At 43.7% G+C, this 19,867-nt stretch overlaps 1 protein-coding gene across 3 annotated transcripts in view; it reads left to right on the top strand.

Annotated features, from left to right (window-relative positions):
• FGD1 (FYVE, RhoGEF and PH domain containing 1) overlaps positions 1-19,867 on the top strand; it is a 75,409-nt gene that overhangs the window by 20,336 nt on the left and 35,206 nt on the right. For all 3 annotated transcript variants that reach the window (XM_072991389.2, XM_020792958.3, XM_072991388.2), the window contains exons 2-4: positions 14,810-14,983; positions 15,964-16,138; positions 18,145-18,604. In XM_072991389.2, coding sequence (XP_072847490.1) covers positions 14,810-14,983; positions 15,964-16,138; positions 18,145-18,604 — 809 coding nt within the window. The remainder of the gene's footprint in view (positions 1-14,809; positions 14,984-15,963; positions 16,139-18,144; positions 18,605-19,867) is intronic.

Below are 19,867 nucleotides of genomic sequence, written 5' to 3'. Positions count from 1 at the left end.
CGAAGAATAAAAGAACACGAGTTCACTGCCCATTCCCAGCAACTATAATACATTTCTTGCCTTAAACCACTGTACTACACTAGTTACCCCATTAAAGAATAAAATTAATTTTTGTTTAGCAATTCTACAGTGTGAGCAACTGTGAAGCAGAACAATATTCTCCAGGATGTTTCTTTTTAATTTTTTTTTCAGACTATAATATGTCATGATTTGATTCTCTTGATTTTTTAAAAAATTAAGATCCTGCTCATTCTTGCTGTATTTTGTGGGCAGAAGGGATAACACTGTCCTGAATCTGCCACCATTCAGTTGTGATGGAGTAGGATTCCACTTCATTCTAGTGTTATGAGAGAGGGAGAAAACAAAGAAAACGGAATCTCTCTGCATATATTTCCACCCTAGTCATACTTTTCTGTGCCTCTGTTGCGTTCCTCTCCTCCCTTCCGCAAGCACTTTTCTAAACCAAAAAAGGCCCAAATATTAACCTTCCCTTGTTTGTCCAACCCTTGGTTTTATTTGCCCTTATCTGAACCTTTTCCGGTGACACATTTTCTTTTAAGTGCAATGACCAGAATTGTATCTAGTGTAAGTAGTTTAATAGATTTGCATAATTTGATGCATTACAGAGTTTCATTCAGTTTTGTACTGATCTTTAGCATGGAATTTGCCTTTTTAATGCATTTTTCACTGGGTTTATTTTTTCAATGATCACCATGACTCTTAAGATCTCTTTCCTCACAAATTACTCAGGCTGCATCAATGTAAACTGTTTTAATTTTGTAAGTCACAATGGTGGCTTAGTTTAGTTTGTGTCTTCAGTGGCAACTTGTCTTTAAGATTTAGTATTTGACTCCTAGCTTCCTCAGATTTGCTACCTCTAAGGTAAAACCTACATTTTTTTTGCATTTCTTCTACTAATGGCAGTTTGTTATTTGTTTGTTATTTGTTTTTTTGTGTATTCATATGATTTCTATCCCACCTCTTGATCTAGAATGCTGCCCAAGGTACCTTTCATAAATATAGCAAAGACAATACGGTGAGGTGCCTTCAGTCCCCTGTGACTCACCATTGACAGATGTTGTACCCTTTCTTTGCTATCTCCAGCTATCTTTTGGCAATCTAGGACCAGAGAGGGAAGAATCTGATTCATAGCTGGACCTCAGTTAAGTAGTTGATTCATGGTTTTTGGTCTTATGCTGAGGTTTTCACCGGGTGCCCTTTAGATGTTATGAATTTTAACTCCCATGAGCCCCCAACCAGGTGAGGATGCAGTGGATAGAGTGATGGACTAGGACTCAGAAGACCTGGGTTCAAATCCCTGGTTGGCCATGGAAACTCACTGGAGCACGGGACTGGTAAAACTACTTGTTAAATATCTTACTTGCCTTGAAAACACTATTGGGGTCACTATAAGTTGGTTCTAGCTTGATGGCACACAACACAAAATATCTGGAAAGAAACAGGTTAGGAAACATCTTTACAAAAAATCTTGTAAGCAGCAATTTAAGGATCCATTTGCTTTTTGCCTCCTGTTTTTGTTAACTTCTGTGCAGCCCCAAAGAGACCTCTCTGGAACCCATAAGCACAACTAGGACATGTTAGTTCTGTCGTGACTGATATTCAGAAACATTGGCTGCGAGCCCGTGGGGAAATAGCTTGCATTTTGATTCCTTGTGCCATGATCTGGTGTGAGCTATTTTCCAATAATCAAATACACAGGAAATTGTAAACTGGCCCTACTCCATGCCCAAACTGCTCCTTTTTCCCCCAGCAACAGAGCTAATCTTTTTTTTTTTTTTTTTTTTTTTTTTTTGAGCCTGGCGGGTGCAATTCCTGTACAAACGGGGGAAAAAGTTCCTTTAAGGGAGGTCGCTGCATATGTTTCCACTCAGGCGACCCTTTCCAGCAGAATCGGATGTGATCCTTTCTTGCTCTCTGATTGCACTCTGTCTAAGCATTTTGCCACTAAATCTAGGTAGCACGGATAGCATGGCTAACATGAACATGTTTAACGTGCTTTTAAAAAACCTCCTTGTGTTGTTGTTTCTGCCTGAATTCATCTTGGGTAGGCTTTTTTGGACCAGAGATTTTACTTGAGGAGCAGCAATGGCAACTCTAAATTCAGTTTAACTGAGCCAAGTCTGTATGTGCATATATGAATGTTGTCTGAAATCCACAAGCACATGAACTCCCCACACACCTTTTTGTTTTCATTCACTCTCTCTGGTGCATAGGTGTAAAAACAAGAGTGTCATGGCATAATGGGCTTATTTCAGTGAGAGCTGATGTGGATCACAATCTGTGTTCTCAGACACATGGGGCATAGTGGCCGTTTGCTCTGTGTATATAAACCGTAGCCTATCTCATATTTGTTTTTGACTTGTGCTACTCATGCTGAAACAGACTATTACAGCTGCCTCATTGCAAACTGCTACCATAGAGGCACACTGAAAAGCCTAACTTAAACAACAGGGTACCTGTAATCCTTTGGCAGCTGCATTGTTTGTGATATCCTGCTGAGCAGTAAGGATTTTTAAAAAACTCTACACCAGGTGTAGTGCATAGCAAAATGATCATCTGAATCTGCCCAGAGCTTCTGTCAAACACAAGCAGAACCACCTTTCAGCAGGAAGTGGTATTCTCATAGTTTTGCAATGTTCATATAGACTGTAAGTTTATTCCATTGCATTTAAATCTGGCCTTCAAGAAAGCCACTCAGGGTAGAAGAGGAATGTAATATAGGAGTGCAAGAAGAACCCTACTGGATCAGATCAAAAGCCTGTCTATACCAGTGCTCTGTTCCCACAACCAATTCTAGGCCAAGGGAAGCCTAGAAGCAGGACGTAATAACTTTTTCTTGGGGGACCCAGTCACTAGTATATATTGGGATGCTGCTTCTGATACCGAATGTAATGTGACAGTGGCCTATGCAGAATGTCCTCTATGAATTTGCCCGTCCCCTTATTAAAGCCATCCAAGCTGGCAAACGTAATTACACCTTGTGACTGTGAGGTCCACAAAAAAAGTATGTGCTGTTTGAATCATCATCATTATCATCATCTTAGAACTACAGAGCTGAAACGGACCCTATGGATCATTGAGTCCAGCCCCTGTCAAGGAGGCATAGTGGGGAATTGAACTCTCAACCAGATACCTAAACTGCTGAGCTATCCATCAATTTTTCTGAAGATGTACTTATTTTTATTGCACGCAGTATCTCTGATTATTTTGTTCTCACAAGAACCCTACAGAGTAGTTGAAGTACTGGCTCTTCCAAAAGTGAGCTTCTGGGCTAAAGATGTTTGAATCTGGATCGTTCTAATCCTAGTCTCTTTAACTACTCTGGTTCTTTAAGATCTCTTTGCCAAACATTAGCTATTGAAATATGTCATTCCAGTTATTCTGCCACACAATAAATCAAGGTCTTTTTTGAGGCACTTTGTTTATTTCAGGGTCTGCCCTACCATTAGGCAGAATGAGGTGGCTGCCGTGAACAGCAAATTTTGGGTTTGATGACAGGACATCAGATTGTTAGTAATAATTCAATATGTTATTATAGAACTTGTACTGCCTGGAATGGAAAGAGGTGCTAGGAGGATTTCTGCATCATATGCTGATATAACGTGACTGGCTTTATGTACGGGGCGTCTTGGGGCTGGGGCATTGGCTGCTCCACCTCAGATAGGAAAATGCCTTGAGAGGGCCCTGATTCATATGTGGAAAACCCCTGTTAGCTCACTGTTTATAGGAAAATGCCAGGGAAAAAAAACCTGGTTTGCCTTTGGGCCTGGAACTCTTCTTCCCTGTTTTATGCAGCTCTTTAGTAATGTTCCCCTTCATCATCTTAATTTTTCCCTCCTGCTTATCAGTGGGTAGTTGTTGTTTCCTTTACCCACACAGACTGGCTCCAATTGTTTCTATTTTCCTTTTATGGGAGTATGTGTTGGGTGTGAGGACAGGGCATACCTTTCCATTGTAACTTGATATAGAGTTGCTACTGTTGTTTGCAGTCCATCTGTATGGGCTACCTTCTCACTTCTTGTTCTGAAGCCTGTGTAAGAGTGCAGCTGCACAATGAGAGAAATGTGAATTTACTCCCTGTGATGTCACACCAGGACATTTGAAATTCACCAGATCTGTTAGAATTAACAGACTACACAGAACGAAGAGGAAATTGGTTAAGCAACCTTGTTTACATCTTGTTAACATAGCTCTTATGTAGCTCTGCAGGAGACATTGCTACAGAAGAACTACTGTACTTAATAAGCTATAAATAATGGTAGAATGGTTATTTGTGTGGGGGTTTTTTTGTTTTACCCCATTTCCATCTGCTGTTCCTCCCCACAACCCTGATAGCCTAAGCTGGTGGTAAAGTAGTTTGAAATGCAACTGTAGCACACCCCTCCCCATACAAAGGCAGCCCGGCCACAAGTACCATGGACAAAATTTCCCCTCTTGCCTGTTGGGAACAGGGAGATGGGTGACCAGGCTTTAAAGCCATCTCATACACAGAAAGCAACCTTTCTTTTCATCTAAAGCTGCTCTCCTTGGATATCCAGGAAAGCACAGCAATACTCTTGAGATTTCAGCCATGGTGTTCTGAGATCTGGCAACCCTAGTCTCTCAACACAGTCTTCATTCTCTGCAACTTGTATCACAAAGTGTAAATACGGAGATCAGCTGCTTTTGTTTGTAACCCTAATCTCACCTCTTCACTGTTGATTAGCTGCTCTGCCTCAAAGCCAAAGATTCTTCAGTGTGGATGAAAGCAGGAGGCACTGATCCTCATAAGCAAAGACAGCAATTGCTTGAGCTTGTATTACAGGTTGTTCCTGAGTCCAGTAATTCCTCCCTCCTTCGCCTGTGGGGTATCTAGGAAGCAAGTGAGGTTAGAAAGTTATTTCGACTGCTCTGGTATGTTACATGCCAAGCATGAAAAGAAGTTTAGGGAAGGAGCTTGTTGTGTTGTAAGGTTGAATTACTCATAATTTATGCCTGTCACGAAGGTTGAGTCTCATGAGACCATGGCAGGGGGAAGGGGTAGTTTTATGGGTGCCAGGAGCGATTCCTCATTATTATGAAAGTGCTGGTCATTATCTCTATAGTCAGCCTTATATAGCTTGGGTCCAGGCTACCTGAAGGACCTTATCTTCCCATATGAAACTTGTAAGGCTCTTAAGGTCATTAGAGGAGGTCCTTCTCTCGGTCCCACTGCCCTCGCAGGCACGGCTGATGGGGACATGACAGAGGGCCTTCTCTGTGGCTGCTCCTAGGCTGTAGTAACGCCGTCTCTTGGGAGGCTGGATTGGCCTCCTCCCTTTTATCCTTCCACCCACCGTTGAAGTCACATGTCTTCAGGCAGGCTTTTAGCGATCATAACTGAGTCCCTGGATTTTTAGTTGAGTTTTTAAATAGTTTTAATCATTCAGTGTGTTTTTAATTACTATTGTAGTTTAATTGTTTTTAATGTATGATATTCATGCATGCATGCATGCATGCATACATGCATACATACAGTGCATACATACATACATACAGTGCATACATACATACGTACATACATACATACATACGTACGTACGTACGTACATACATACATACATACAGTGCATACAGTGCATACATACATACATACATACATACATAAATACATACATACATACATACATACATACATACATACATACATACATACATACAGTGCATACAGTGCATACAGTGCATACAGTGCATACAGTGCATACAGTGAGTCTTATCTGGAGAAAGGCAGACTATAAATGAGATAAATAAAAGCAGTTGCAGGGAGGGAGAGATGATTCCATCTGGGAAGACTTGTGGCAAAGGGTTTCCCTCCCGCTTGCCTCCATCCTAATCAGTTTAATTTATTCAAGCAGGCAAGGAAGCTGTTATGCAGGGGCTAGACATGGGCATGTGAGGGGAGAAACCTAGCTAGCGCAACCATAAGTAGCAGCCTCCACCTGTGGCAGAAAAGGTTGCTCTGGGTTGATGATTCTTTCATTGTATTGGTTGGTGGTGGATGGCCACTGGGTGATACCTGTGTTCACAGCTTACCTGGGTTCTGGGTTTGAAGGACAGCTCCCCTTTATTATTTGATGACTTGTCTAAGCTTGTAACAGGGCTTATTTGGTTTAATGCATTTAATATTTGTGGACTGATTTGAAATGTTTCTTTCCTTCTTTCTGATCACAGGGCCTCTGATGTGGTACACAACCATTTTCAAAATACTGTATTGTCCTGAGTATAGGCTGCACTCCCCTCCCCCCAATATAAGTCTTTAAACTGATGGTGCAGCCTACAATCGGGATGTTGCAAAAAAATAATAATAAAGCACCATACTTTAAGGGTGCGGCTTATAATCAGGAGCAGCCTATAGTCAGAACAATAGGGTATATAATAAAATCAAAGTGCTGATTAGTTCAGAGCAGTAGAAAGTTGCACCTTTTTTCTTCTTCATTAAAATACGATAACCAAAGTGTCTTAAACTAATAAGCATGGCTCCCTAATAAAAAACAATTTTTTTGCAAAAAACAATTTTTGCAAAATACAAAGTAATATAATATTATTCATTTTGGTTTTTTTTTTTAAAAAAAAGAAAATAATTTATAAAACTTCAGTGGAAATGCCTTTTTTTTTTTTAAAAAAAAAGAGTATTCCTTTAAACCTTTAACCTTCTTTTAAAAAGGGAGTGCTCCTTAAGCCTTTCAAAAATTATTTTCAATCCCTTGCAAGATGTAAAGACAGAAAATATGGAGGTTGCAGTGAATTCTGCTATTTCTGCGAACATTGAGAAAACTATCTGGCCTCTGAGGTTGATCTTAGAACAGGGGTCTCAAACACGCGGCCTGGGGGCCATTTGCCGCCCCCCAGATGATAGTTTGTGGCCCTCGCCTTGTCTGCCCCCCAAAGCGCCCATGCGTCCTCTGCTGTCAAGAGTAAAAAAAAGCCTTGCCTCGCTCGCCGGCTCTCTCCCAAGACAGCACCTCTTGCACCCTCCATCCTGAACTGCACCTGCCAGCCAGCCCGCCTGTCTGTCAGCTAAGGAAACTCCTGGGTGGCTTCTTCGGGCTCTTGCTCCGCTTGGTGGAAAATCTGATGCGGCCCAGCCTCACCCAGACTCTGTCTCTAGCGGCCCCCAGGTAAATTGAGTTTAAAACCCCTGTCTTAGAACCTAGGTTGCTTCATGTGGGAGAAAATGCTTTGTGTCTAACACAGTTCTCACACTTTTAGGGTTGCAGGTTTCCCTCTGCTCCATATATTGGCAGCGTTGATGTGGATCGAGGGCTCTCAGGGTTGATATACCATTCATTCACAATGGAAACTTCCACCTCCACCCCACCCCAAATTCTTCTGGTCCCTTTTGAGCTGGGCTTGCCATCCCCCCCACCCCACCCACCCCCGTAGCTGGGAAACAAAGCTGAAATTCCCCACCAGTAATTTATGATTGTGGGCTGTCCCTTATATAAGGCACAGTATTTTGGAATGCCCGGGTCTTGAATGAACAATTAGGTCCCATTAACGTTACAGGGGAAATAGAAGGGGAAGACATGGAGGCAGTGACAGATTTTATTTTCCTGGGCTCCATGATCACTGCAGATGGAGACAGCAGCCACGAAATTAAAAGACGCCTGCTTCTTGGGAGGAAAGCGATAACAAATCTTGACAGCATCTTAAAAAGCAGAGACATCACCTTGCCAACAAAAGTCCGAATAGTCAAAGTTATGGTTTTTCCTGTCGTGATGTATGGAAGTGAGAACTGGACCATAAAGAAAGCTGACCACTGAAGAATTGATGCCTTTGAATTGTGGTGCTGGAGGAGGCTCTTGAGAATCCCCTGGACTGCAAGGAGAACAAACCTATCCGTTCTAAAGGAAATCAACCCTGAGTGCTCACTGGAAGGACAGATCCTGAAGCTGAGGCTCCAGTACTTTGGCCGTCTCATGAGAAGAAAAGACTCCTTGGAAAAAAAACTTGATGTTAGGAAAGTGTGACGGCAAGAGGAGAAGGGGACGACCGAGGATGAGATGGCTGGACAGTGTCTGCGAAGCAACCAACATGAATTTGACACAACTCCGGGAGGCAGTGGAAGATAGGCGGGCCTGGTGTGCTCTGGTCCATGGGGTCACGAAGGGTCAGACACGACTAAACGACTAAACGAACGTACGAACGTTACAGAGACCTGTTTGTGGCAGCAAGGAAAGCTGCAGGACTTGGTTTTTGAATCTGAAATAAAATATTTTCTCCTGGTGCTGTCAGAAGTAATAGACCATTGGAGAATCTTGAGTTGTTGCTCACATGCCATTTGGGGATACGCTGTATCTCCCTCTGTCTCGTTCCTCTATAATCTCGGAGCTCTCCAGCCAAATTTCAACATGCTAATCTTTGCACCAGCCTTCTCTGACTATAACCTGATGTAATGAACCAGATGCATTGCGTTGCTGCTCTTTAAGGGTATGTGTATACTTACACATGTGCAGTACTCACATACTCATTTTCTCTATGTCAATTGTGAACGAAACACAGCTCAGAGCTCTTGTGTAGCACCATTTTTTATTCCGAAAACAACAACAACAACACAACTCTATTTCTTTTCCTTGAAGCCTCCAGGAGCAGCGATTCTGCATAAAATAGGGTTCAGGGCCATACCCCACACCACCAAAGAAGATACCAGAAGTTGATTTCAACCACATATAGTATCGTGTTTTTTTTTTCCATATTTCTGTTAATTTGGTGCAGTTTATACAGTGAGTTCTCAGGATGGAGGACTGATCTTAAGACCATGGTCTACATGGATGGATAGATGCACATCAACATATCTGCCTGCATTTTTGGATTCTCCTTGGGAGCATGGCTGTGGGAACTATCGTGATGCATGCCTGCATCTCAACATTTATTGTGGCATCGTTCTGTTTACAGGATGTACCTCTGCTCCATTCTCCCAATAAGCACTGGTTCTCTGAGTACCATTCACTACCGTGTTTCCCTGAAAATAAGACAGGGTCTTATATTAATTTTTGCTCCAAAAATGCATTAGGGATTATTTTCAGGAGATGTTTTATTTTTTTCATGTACAACAGTCCACATCAGGGGTCTCAAACATGTGGCCCGGGGGCCATTTGCGGATCGCTGGATGATAGTGGCCCCCGCCTTGCCTGCCCCCCGAAGCGCCCATGCGTCCTCTGCTGTAAAGAGTAAAAAAAAGCCTCGCCTCGGTCGCCGGCTCTGTCCCAAGACAGCGCCTCTTGCACCCTCCATCCGGAACTTCAGCCTGCCAGCTGGCAGACAGGTGGGCTGGCTGGCAGGCTTCAGTTCCGGATGGAGGGTGCAAGAGGCGCTGTCTTGGGAGAGAGCCGGTGAGCAAAGTGCACTGCCAGCCCTTTTCCCCGGGTGCCCGAGCCACCATCAAGCAGAGCACGCTCCCAGCCCGTCCTCGAAGAGCGCCTCTAAGCCGCCAACAGCAGCTGCTGCCTCTTCCAAAGAAGCGGCTCTCTGGCTCTCTTTCTCTCTCTGCACCCTCAGCACCAGCCCTGCCAGCGGCTGCCTCAGCACCACTCACCTCGCAAAATTTGGTCCTCTGTCGTGGTGGAGGTAGCTGCTGCTAAGTGCGCCTTTTTTTGAGGGGGGCCTCAGACGAAGGTTGCCAGACCTCTGTGTGTGTTTGTGTTTGTGTGTGTGTGTACACACACACGTGCACCTGTGGGGCCCCCACCCCATTCTGTTTAAATTTGCGGGTACTGGTGGGGGCTTTTCTCCTTTGGCAAGGCCAATTCTGTGAGGTTTTTTTTTAAATTGTATGTTGTGCCCTCCCCCACCGCTAAGCGGTCGCCAGTGCTCCCTCCCTTCTCCGCTTCTTCATCCTACTGCTGCTGCTGGTGGTAGTGAAGAAGGAGCCAGAGGGGTTCATGGCCAGCACCCCTCTTCCTCCTCCTCCTCCTCGGAGCCCCAGCCGGGCTAAGGAAACTCCTGGGCGGCTTCCTCGGGCTTTTGCTCCACTTGGCAGAAAATCTGATGCAGCCCAGCCTCACGCAGACTCTGCCTCCAGTGGCCCCCAGGTAAATTGAGTTTGAGACCCCTGGTCTACATTTATTCAAATACAGTAATGTCATCATCTTCTGGTTGCTGCACAATGGTGGAGCGCGGGGTTTCACTTAACTTATTTTTGGGGTAGGGCTTATATTACGAGAATTCTGAAAAATCATACTAGGGCTTGTTTTCAGGTTAGGTCTTATTCTCGGGGAAACAGAGTAGCAGATGTTAATGAGCCCCTTTGCCATAGTTCCTCTTCCATAATTCAGGCTTGACTTTAGAAGTTTCTGCAGGAGTGCTTGGCTGCTGTCATTTGGGAATGAGCCGAGAGCCATAGCCCAGCAGAGTAACAAAAATTCATGCGACGCGCCTGGCAATATCTCCGCTGAGTTTGCATTTCAGGGTTTTTGGTGGAGGCGGATTAACAGGGCAGTCTCCATTACAAATCTGACCTCCTCCCAGTAATTATTTTCCTATTTATTATTCTTTGTGCAGTGCAACCCTGATGAAACAGGGTTCCAAACTAGGCAAGACAAAATAATTCAATTTTGTAGGATTCCCTGTGAGTCCCCCCCCCCACCTCTCTCAAATCTAAGGACTGCATCTATCTCAAGGCTATGCATCCTATGCATTTTTTATTTTATTTTGCTGTGTAAAGAGCAGCTGTAAAGGTTATCTTGAACACTTTGTTGTGTAAATAGCAGTGGAGGGAAGCATTAATAGCCTTCTAGGTGGGGAGAGGAAGTTTAGATTGCTTTCTCTCTGCTATGTTTGGTCTTCAACAAAAACCACCTGACTTGAAACTGTTGTTGGCCTTATTGGGGGGAAAAGTCCATTGGTGTCAATGGGGGCTTTCCTTGAAATGCGGATAGCTTTAGGGAGGTGTCCTTTGTGAGCAGGAGAGAGCCAAAACCAAACTCCACCCCCCCCACCCCTTCCATAGCCCTTAGGCTCCTTAAGTTTCCCACAGCTGATATTTATAAAAGAAAAGAAATGTACATAAAACATGTTCATTCCGGAGGTAGAAGCAGTAGCTGGACACACACACACACACACACTAACACTATGGTGTCCTAACAGTCCCCTTACAAGATATAAAGATAGGTGGAGGTTGGGGGAATTCTGCTACTTTGCAATAAGCACAGTTGTTGGCTTACCAAGATTCTGTGAGTTGCTCTTCTGCTTCGTTTTGGATGCCCCAGCCAGATTTTCCAACCATGTCTGGTTCCGCTCTGTTTTTTACTTTTGAGTTCTATGTCTCTCTATCTGTCAGCACATTCTGCTTTATTGTGTGATCAGTTTCCTATCTGAAGATTTCTGAGGGTAGAAGGTGGGCTGAATCTAGGATTTAAAAAAGGAATGGTCTGAAGGTAGATCTGGCTGTACTAATAGTCTACTGTGTGATTTGCAGTAGATCAGCAAATAATTCTGTCTCCTTACCCAACAATTTGTCCTTTCTGTGTGGTATCAAGCTGGTTTTGACTTAGGGCAACCTTATGAATGAGAGATCATCGAAAAGTCTGTCAACATCCCTCCAGAGGTCTGCCGAATTCAATACCGTGGCTCCCTTTATTGAGCAAATCCATTTTATATTCTGTCGTCTTCTTGTCCTGCTGCTTTCAACATTCACGGTATCACTGTCTTTTCCAGTGAATCTTGCCTTCTCACAATGTAAAAGAAGTTTCAACATTTTTGCCTCCAGAGATAATTCAGGATTTGATTTAGGACCCACTTATTTGTTTTTTGGAGGGGGTGCTCTGTGGTTGCTGCAAAGCTCTCCTCCAACACCATGTTTGAATTAATAGATGTTTTCCCTTGTCAGCGTTTTCATAGTCAGACTTCCACATCCATACATACCAAAGTTGTCCTTCGTCTCCAGTGACACATCCTTACATTTGAGGAATTTTTCTAGTTCCTTCTGTGATACAGCTCAACTGTGATACAGCTCATCATCTGTATCCCAGTTGTCTTCTGGTTTTGTTTTGGCACACAGAATACAGCTTCTCCATCCTTTCTTCTGATTATGTAACCTATTTGAAGGCAATATTTTCTGTCTACTGACATTCATGTGTTCAATAATCTGCTAGGTCGTCTGAAGTTGTATATTTGCAATAAACAAAATTGTTGGCTTCCAGAATTCTGTGAGTTGCTTTCCTGCTTCATTTTGGATGCCTAGGCTGGATTTTCCAACAAAGTTTGGTTCTGCTTTATTCCTGTTGTGTTCCAGTTCCCTGTGATTGTCAGAACATAATGCTTTATTGCATGATCAGTTTCCTCCTGGACACTTGCATAAATGGTTTTTCAACATTTTTTTTCAGTATCTATAGCTGGATCATAAATGTGAATGATAAGCTTTCCAAGACATCTGACTGATATACAGTAATACTATCGAACTTTGCTTAACATTTGTGGCAACAAAATGGTTTCCTTCTGCTACTCTAAACAATTTTAGTCAAAAAGAAGTGGGGGCAGGGAGAAATTTATTTTTCTGTGGAAACATGGAAAAGTGTTTCCCCTCTACTAGGCTCACACATACATCCTGCTTCCAGGGCAGGGACCTATTGCCTATTCTGTCCCCAAACCCAGCAGACCCATAGCTCCCTCCTCCTTGCGTTTGTCTGGTGCTGTGTTGGTTATTGTCGTTTGAATCAGCTTTGTTGCTTCTCAGTAGGACAAGATGGGAAATGTTCCATGTGATTTTGTGGATTAGATGTTAGCAGCATCAGGCCAGAACATGATGCCACCATCAAATACTAGTTAGCTAACAGGTAGAAGATGGTCTGAATCTATTGATAGATTTCTGGGTGGTTTAGAGTGAAGTCCTGCAAGTCTTTCTTTCTTTCTTTCTTTCTTTCTTTCTTTCTTTCTTTCTTTCTTTCTTTCTTTCTTTCTTTCTTTCTTTCTTTCTTTCTTTCTTTCTTTCTTTCTTTCTTTCTTTCTTTCTTTCTTTCTTTCTTTCTTTCTTCCTTCCTTCCTTCCTTCCTTCCTTCCTTCCTTCCTTCCTTCCTTCCTTCCTTCCTTCCTTCCTTCCTTCCTTCCTTCCTTCCTTCCTTTCTTTTCCTTCCTTCCTTCCTTTTCCTTTCCTTCCTTTCTTTTCCTTTCTTTCTTTTCCTTCCTTCCTTCCTTTTCCTTTCTTTCTTTCTTTTCCTTCCTTCCTTCCTTCCTTTTCCTTTCTTTCTTTCTTTTCCTTCCTTCCTTCCTTCCTTCCTTCCTTCCTTCCTTCCTTCCTTCCTTCCTTCCTTCCTTCCTTCCTTTTCCTTTCTTTCTTTCTTTTCCTTCCTTCCTTCCTTCCTTTTCCTTTCTTTCTTTCTTTTCCTTCCTTCCTTCCTTCCTTCCTTCCTTCCTTTCTTTTCCTTCCTTCCTTCCTTCCCTTCCCTTTCTTTCCTTTCTTTTTTTCTTTCCTTTCTTTCTTTCTTTCCTTTCTGACGTGTGTTTAAGAATAGCAGCAGGAAAATGGCTCCCTGTGCCCTAAATTATAGTGCTACAATCAAGCGTCCCTAATGTAGCCTGGAGTCCATTTCTACGTGGATGACTGCAAGCTCAATTCAGCTTTTGTTGTCAAAATAAAATTCCTGGCCTCTCAGAATTATCATTATCTTTATTATGATTATTAAATATTTAAATGTATGTCCTTGGCACAAGGTTCCAGTTGGTGGATCTTAAGGTTCAAGGAAAAAAAATAAAGATCCCACCTGTGTATAATTTTCCCCTCCCCATGAGTTGTGTTCCATTCTTTAGGGAAGTACTTCCAATAATGCCTGGCAGATGGGCATTTTCAGTCATTGGCAAGCAAATCTATGGAATTGTTTCCTTAAGGAGCTGCGCCAGCTTCCAACATTCTTGGGGTTTAGCTGGAAAGTTAAGAGTGTGGGTTATTTTGGGGGGGAAGGTTGTCTCTGGTTTTTTTAAAGCCTCTTTTCCTTAATTTAGTTTTTTAATTGGCATCTCTTAAGTTGTCCTGGCTTTCAAGGCTGGGTGGTTATGTGGTTCTTTTTTTATTGCTGCATTTCACTTGTGCATTTGCTTTTAATGTGGTGTTTAGTTTTCCTGAAAGCAATGCTGTGGGTAGTCTTTTGCCTTTGTAATTAAAATTTGGTTTTAAGTCACCTTCAGGATTTTTTTTAGCATGTTAAGCAAAAACAAAACAAAGACGAAAAAAGAAAGATCAAAACGTGGCCCCTTAAAGACTGCTGTATTTTAATGTAAGCTTTTGGAGAAAGCTCTTAATAATAATAATAAGTATCATAACTCACTACAGTATCTATATTCTAGTGATTGCAGGTTGATTATGTGAAGCATCTGGTCCAGGAAATGAATTCTGGTTGCTGGAGAAGGTATCATGTCAAACTTTATGACTGATGGATGGATCTGTTTTGCAAAAACAATATTGTGTCACCATGAGCTGATGGTTAGAGCAATGGATTAGGATGGGAGAGAGTAGCTGAGTCAGTTACTCTCTCATCTACCTCACAGGGTTGTTTTGCAGTTAAAAATGGGAAGAAGCACCACGTGTACCACTGTGCACTCTTTGTAGGAAAGGCAGGATGTGAATGTAAAAAACAAATAAATGTGTGTGTTGCTTTTCATATAAATACCATTACCATTTTTCCAGGCCATGGCTGATCAAGGTTTCCTGGCCTTGTTAATGAAGGCACAGCAGTCCTTCCTTGGTACATTTTTTTTTAATATAAAAATCTTGGGACTGACAGAACTAGTGGTGCAGCCTTGGGTTTAACTCTTTTCTCACATATTGTTTTCCTTCCAGGTCCTATTCAGACCTCACGCCTCCTGGTCAAAAGCCTCTCTTTGGAACCTGCTCCAGAACATCATTCTCCAGAAGCCCCCCAGCGGCTCATCTCAGACCCAGGACCTGACAGTGGTGAAGGGGAAGCCGCCAAGCTTCGCCCACTCAAACGAACCCCAGGACCAAAGCCACAAGGTATAAGCTCCTTCTGCCTTCTTCCACTGTGGCAGCTCCTCCAGATAACCATCATCCCCACTCATCATGGCTGGTGCTAGGTAGAAATGAGGGGGGCCGTAGTCCAGCATTTCTGGAAGGCCGCTGTGTTTGTGAAGGCTGGGCCAGGCCTCTCATCCTTATTGAGGGCCCCAGGTAAGGAGGCTCTTTATGGATGTTTCCAAGCATAACATCTGGAAAAAAAAGGTTGTCTCTTGTTGAGAGGAGCCAGTTTTCCAGTTTTCAGCCTTTGATATTGTAAGAGAAATAGGATAAGGCATAATTTTCTGTGGAAAGGTGGTCATGGTGTACTTTACTTCCTTATTTAGATCTTCCGTCCAGCCAACATTGATGCCAAAAGCAGTATGACACTAAAAATCAACGCAGGACACCTGGTTATATGATTCTGGGAGACTCCTCTAGTCCCTGGCCCTTTGCAATAGAGTCTAGTGTCTGCACTCTTTGCTTCAGGAGGAGAGGGACAGAAGAAGGTGGGTGGAATTAGCAAGGTAGCATGGTGAAGATTAGAACTACCTGGTGGCAAATATGCCAGCCTTCGGAAGCAGCCGCCCCATTCATCCAGGAGTGAACAACATATGGGTCACCCTGGCTCTTTTTGTCATCCTTCCAAAGGTCACTCTCACCCCCCACTGCTCCATTTGCTGTGGTTAATCATTTATTTTTCTGTATTTATACTGCCCTTCTGTAAAACCCATCAATGCATTGTTTAACAAATCAAAAGCCATAAAAACAGCATCATTAGCACATTGAAACCATACATGAAAGAACATTAAACCACAACAGCATGACTGAAAACAGCTTAAAGGACGGTGTTAACAAGATGGGTCTTGGCACTTTTTCCGAAAGCGTGAGCGTGTGGGAAGGTGTTGGTGTTTGCTGAAAGTCCGTGTGTGATGTATTCTAAATGTGGTGTAGACTGATGATTCTTCCTGCTTTTCCAGTCCCTCCCAAGCCTGCCCATCTACAGAACATCCAGCTGCCTCGACTTCTTGAATCCATTCCCCCACCTCCGTCACGCCCCCTCCCAGCTGATCCCCGCTTGAGCCGTAGCCCGCAGCCAAAAGATGGGTCTGGGTCATTGTCGGCTGTGTCCTGCCTCATTGAGAAGTTTGAGAGGTGAGTGATGCCAGCTGCAGATGAGGTCTGGCTTCCCTCCTAAAGCTGCCGAAGTAGCTGGTGCTTCCTATGATTCTAAACCCCCTGCCATATCCCGCAAGCACTTTTGAAGCAGAGGTGGGGCGTGTTTCACCTTCTAAGTGTTGTTGGACCGCAGCTCCTATAAGCCTTTGCCGGTATAGTCAACCCTGAAAGTTCATGGGAGCTACATTCTAGCAACACCTGGCAGGCTATCCATCTCTCAACCTTGCCTCTGCATATTGCTTTCCTTGGGCTACCTGAGACCACCTTGGACTATGGCTGGATTTTCTCTAGCCAAACATTATACTTTCTGTACAGGACAGTAATTTCCTGTATTTGTTACTATTCTGCCTTTTGTAGTTCAGTAGAACAAGGAATTTCAGCATATGCAGCTTCTCCATCTGTATTGGTGAGAGAAAATATACTGATTGCTATTCTCTTTCTTTTATATACTGTATAAAAAGGAGCTATTATAACAGGAGGCACTAAAAAGGTACTTTCTTACACATTTGTTTCAGTAAGAGTCAGAAGTAATTGTTTCCACAAAATACAATGGCGACATGAACCATGGACTACCAGCTGTTGCTGAGCAGTCTTAGATTGCTACTTAGGGTGCTCCCCTTTGCCCTGCAGTTTGGTCCAGGTTGAGAATGAGCTGGTTCATTCCTTTTCCTGGTGACCACATGATGTATGTGCCATTGCAAACCATCTCCTCTCTAATCAATGCCCACCTGTACCTTTTTGGGTCCCTGTTTGGGGCTACTTTTTTTTTTAGTGTGGGTAGGATGTCTTTGTTTTGTTTTGATTCCAGCTTATGTGATCACTGGGATCAAACCAAAACAAATGGTTTAAGCCGCTTCACAATTTTGAGAAATTGAAATTTTCCTTTCGGTTTCCTTGCAGAGGGGAAGGGAGAGGAAGTTGTGCATTTATTTTTAATTGTAAAAGCTCTTTCGATGCATTACTGATGTGCTGTACCAATTGTTGCTTTGTGTCAACTTACAGTCACCCTTATACAGTTTTCAAGGTAAGAGATATTTAAGGTGTGCTTTAATCATTTCCACACACCCCGGTGAGCTTATGTGGCTGGGCAGGGATTCAAACTCAGGTCTCCTGAGTTTTAGTCCATCATCCTAACTACTATACCACAGTGGGAACCAGTTAACAACAACTGCCAGTTAGCAACAATTAAAAAGAAATTGAAAACTTCCTCACCTTTCCCTTCTGTAAGGGAGTGGAAAGGAAGCTTCCCATTTCTCAAGTTCATTAAATGGCTTAGGTAAAGCACAGAGGAGGAGATGGGAGTGGGATTTCCTCCCACACAAACACTTTTAAAGAGAAAGGAGATCAATCTGGTGCTAAACAGGGTTGCTTTAAGTGTGTTGTGGTCAATCCTTGCATGTGGGTGCAAGGATCACTCCAAAGGACATACCACACCTTAAAGCAACCCTGTTTAGCATGATTTAACTAGAGATGGGCACTTTGTGTTTCATACAGCTTCATACAAAGTATGAAGCATGGCACCACTGCATTCTTTGGCAGCGGCGCTCCAATCCAGGAGGTGGGGAAAAGCTGACTGGGCTCCTGCCTGTATTGGAGTGCTGCTGCCAGAGAAGGATCCCAGCAGTGCAAATGGATAGTAAGTGGACCAGCCAGCCTGGGGGAAGGGAGATGGAACTTACCACCATCTGTGGTGCCATGCTTTGTATGAAGCTGTACAAAGCACAAAGTGCTCTCTAATTTAGACTGATCCAGGCTAAGATAATTGGGCCATCTAGTTGTCCTCTTAATCAGAGCTTGCGAAAATGTTTCTGTTTTGGCTGGCTACTAACTCATTATAATTCCACATAGTTTTTCATGGTGAGAATGGAACCGGTGAGGGGTCTAACTCAGCTGTTGTTGTCTCCTGATTCGATGTCTTTTCCCGACTTCCTTTCCACCAACCAACCTTTGCTCTCCTGATGGTATGTTTTGTTTTCTGGCAGGGAGCCTGTAATCCTGATGGTAGAGCAGGCCCCTTCACCGTGTCCCAGCCCAGACCTGCAGACCCCAGAGACTGGTCCAATGGAGCCTTTACTTGATCGGCCAGCTTCCTTGGAATCAGCAGAGCTGGCCCACAAACTTCTAGACCTCCTGGTGCTGGACGGGGGCCAAGAGGCTGGGGGCAACGCTGCCTGCCTGCCCTCTCATGATGGTGGGAAGTTGGCAAACCGAGACAGCGGCATTGACAGCATCAGCTCACCGTCCAACAGCGAGGAGATCTGCTTTGGAGGGGAAGAGGGCACCGGAGAGGGATCGGGACCACCACCGCCTCCTGCCATCATCAAGCGCCGCTCAACCCGAGATTCTGAAGGGGACAGTGACATGGACGATGGGAGTGGGGATGAGGCCGAACTGCTCCCTGAACTCCCACCTCCACAGGCTGAGAGGCAGGATTCAGATGAGGTGAGAAGCTTCCACTGGTACATTTTAGCACCGGAGTGACCTCCCTTCCGTCCACCGCTTGCTCTGGCTGAGCATTTTCCTTCCTCTTGTCCTTCACGTTAGTGGTTCCAACTCTTGGTTCCCAATTGCATCAACAAAGTCCCACCATGGTAGAAGCAACAAGATGATTTTTGTCTGAGAAGGTCATTTGCTTCCTTACAGATATTTATATTTGTCACCTATGATAAGTTGGTGATTAGGGGAACAAGGGATTAGGAGCACCATTGAAGTTCCAGAATTACGTAGCAGCACAACAGAGAGTCATAGACAGATCATCTTTGCAGATATTGCTATGTTAGGAGGAGATGGCACATCACGCAAGGGGATGCAAGGATCCCGGGAGAGCAAATCCTTAGTTGTCGGAAAAACTCTGTGTCCCATCTAGGTTTCCTCTGTCTATGCCACTGATTGAGAACCATTGTTTCATATCATGCTCATTACTAAAGATGGAGTATAATTTACATAGTAATGGTACTCACTAGTAAGCCTAGATGACATGTCAGGATTTCTAGGCTTCCCCTGCGTTTCCCCTCCCGCTGTGCCATTAAAACTCACTGAGGAGGGACCTTGAGCCGATCACCATCTCTCAATGTGGTCTCCTTACAGGGTTGTTATCATGAAGATAAAGTGGAGAGGAGGAGAGCCATATAAGCTGCCTTTTAAGCTGATTAGGGGAAAGGCAGGAGATATGTATAAAATACAGATACAAAAGAACCAAGAAGTGGAGTGCTCATAAAAATCAGCTGTGAGAGAGCTGGAAGCCTGTACCAGAGTCATGTGTATTGTTAGACTATTGGATAGAAATTGTTCATGAATTAGTTCTGTCTCATAGACAGTACCTGCCTGGCATTATCATCCTGAGTGTTGAGAGCAAGAGTGTTTTTGATGGACTGAAATTTTCCTAATTGGGCTATTTACCACTTAAGATTTTTTTTAACTGTCTGGCTGTCTTCACTCACACAGTGGCAGAACATTTCCTGTTTCCAGGGGAAGTGTGAATTTAATTATATATTTATCTAACTTATATGCCACCCACACCAGCCAAAGGTAGTGAATTGGGCCCAGGCAGCAACTGGTAGCCAGTGTAATTTAAACAGAATTGACTTGATGTGTCCCCTAGTGACCCCACCAATCACCAGCCGCGCACCTCGATTCTGGACCAGTTGCAGTCGCCGGACCATCTTCAAAGGCAGCCCCATGTAGAGCGCATTGCAGTAATCTATG

This window comes from Pogona vitticeps, chromosome 2 (assembly GCF_051106095.1).
Source record: "Pogona vitticeps strain Pit_001003342236 chromosome 2, PviZW2.1, whole genome shotgun sequence".
NCBI lineage: Eukaryota > Metazoa > Chordata > Lepidosauria > Squamata > Agamidae > Pogona > Pogona vitticeps.
The sequence above is the reverse complement of the archived record's forward strand: the minus strand, read 5'-3'. Positions and strand labels throughout refer to the sequence as shown.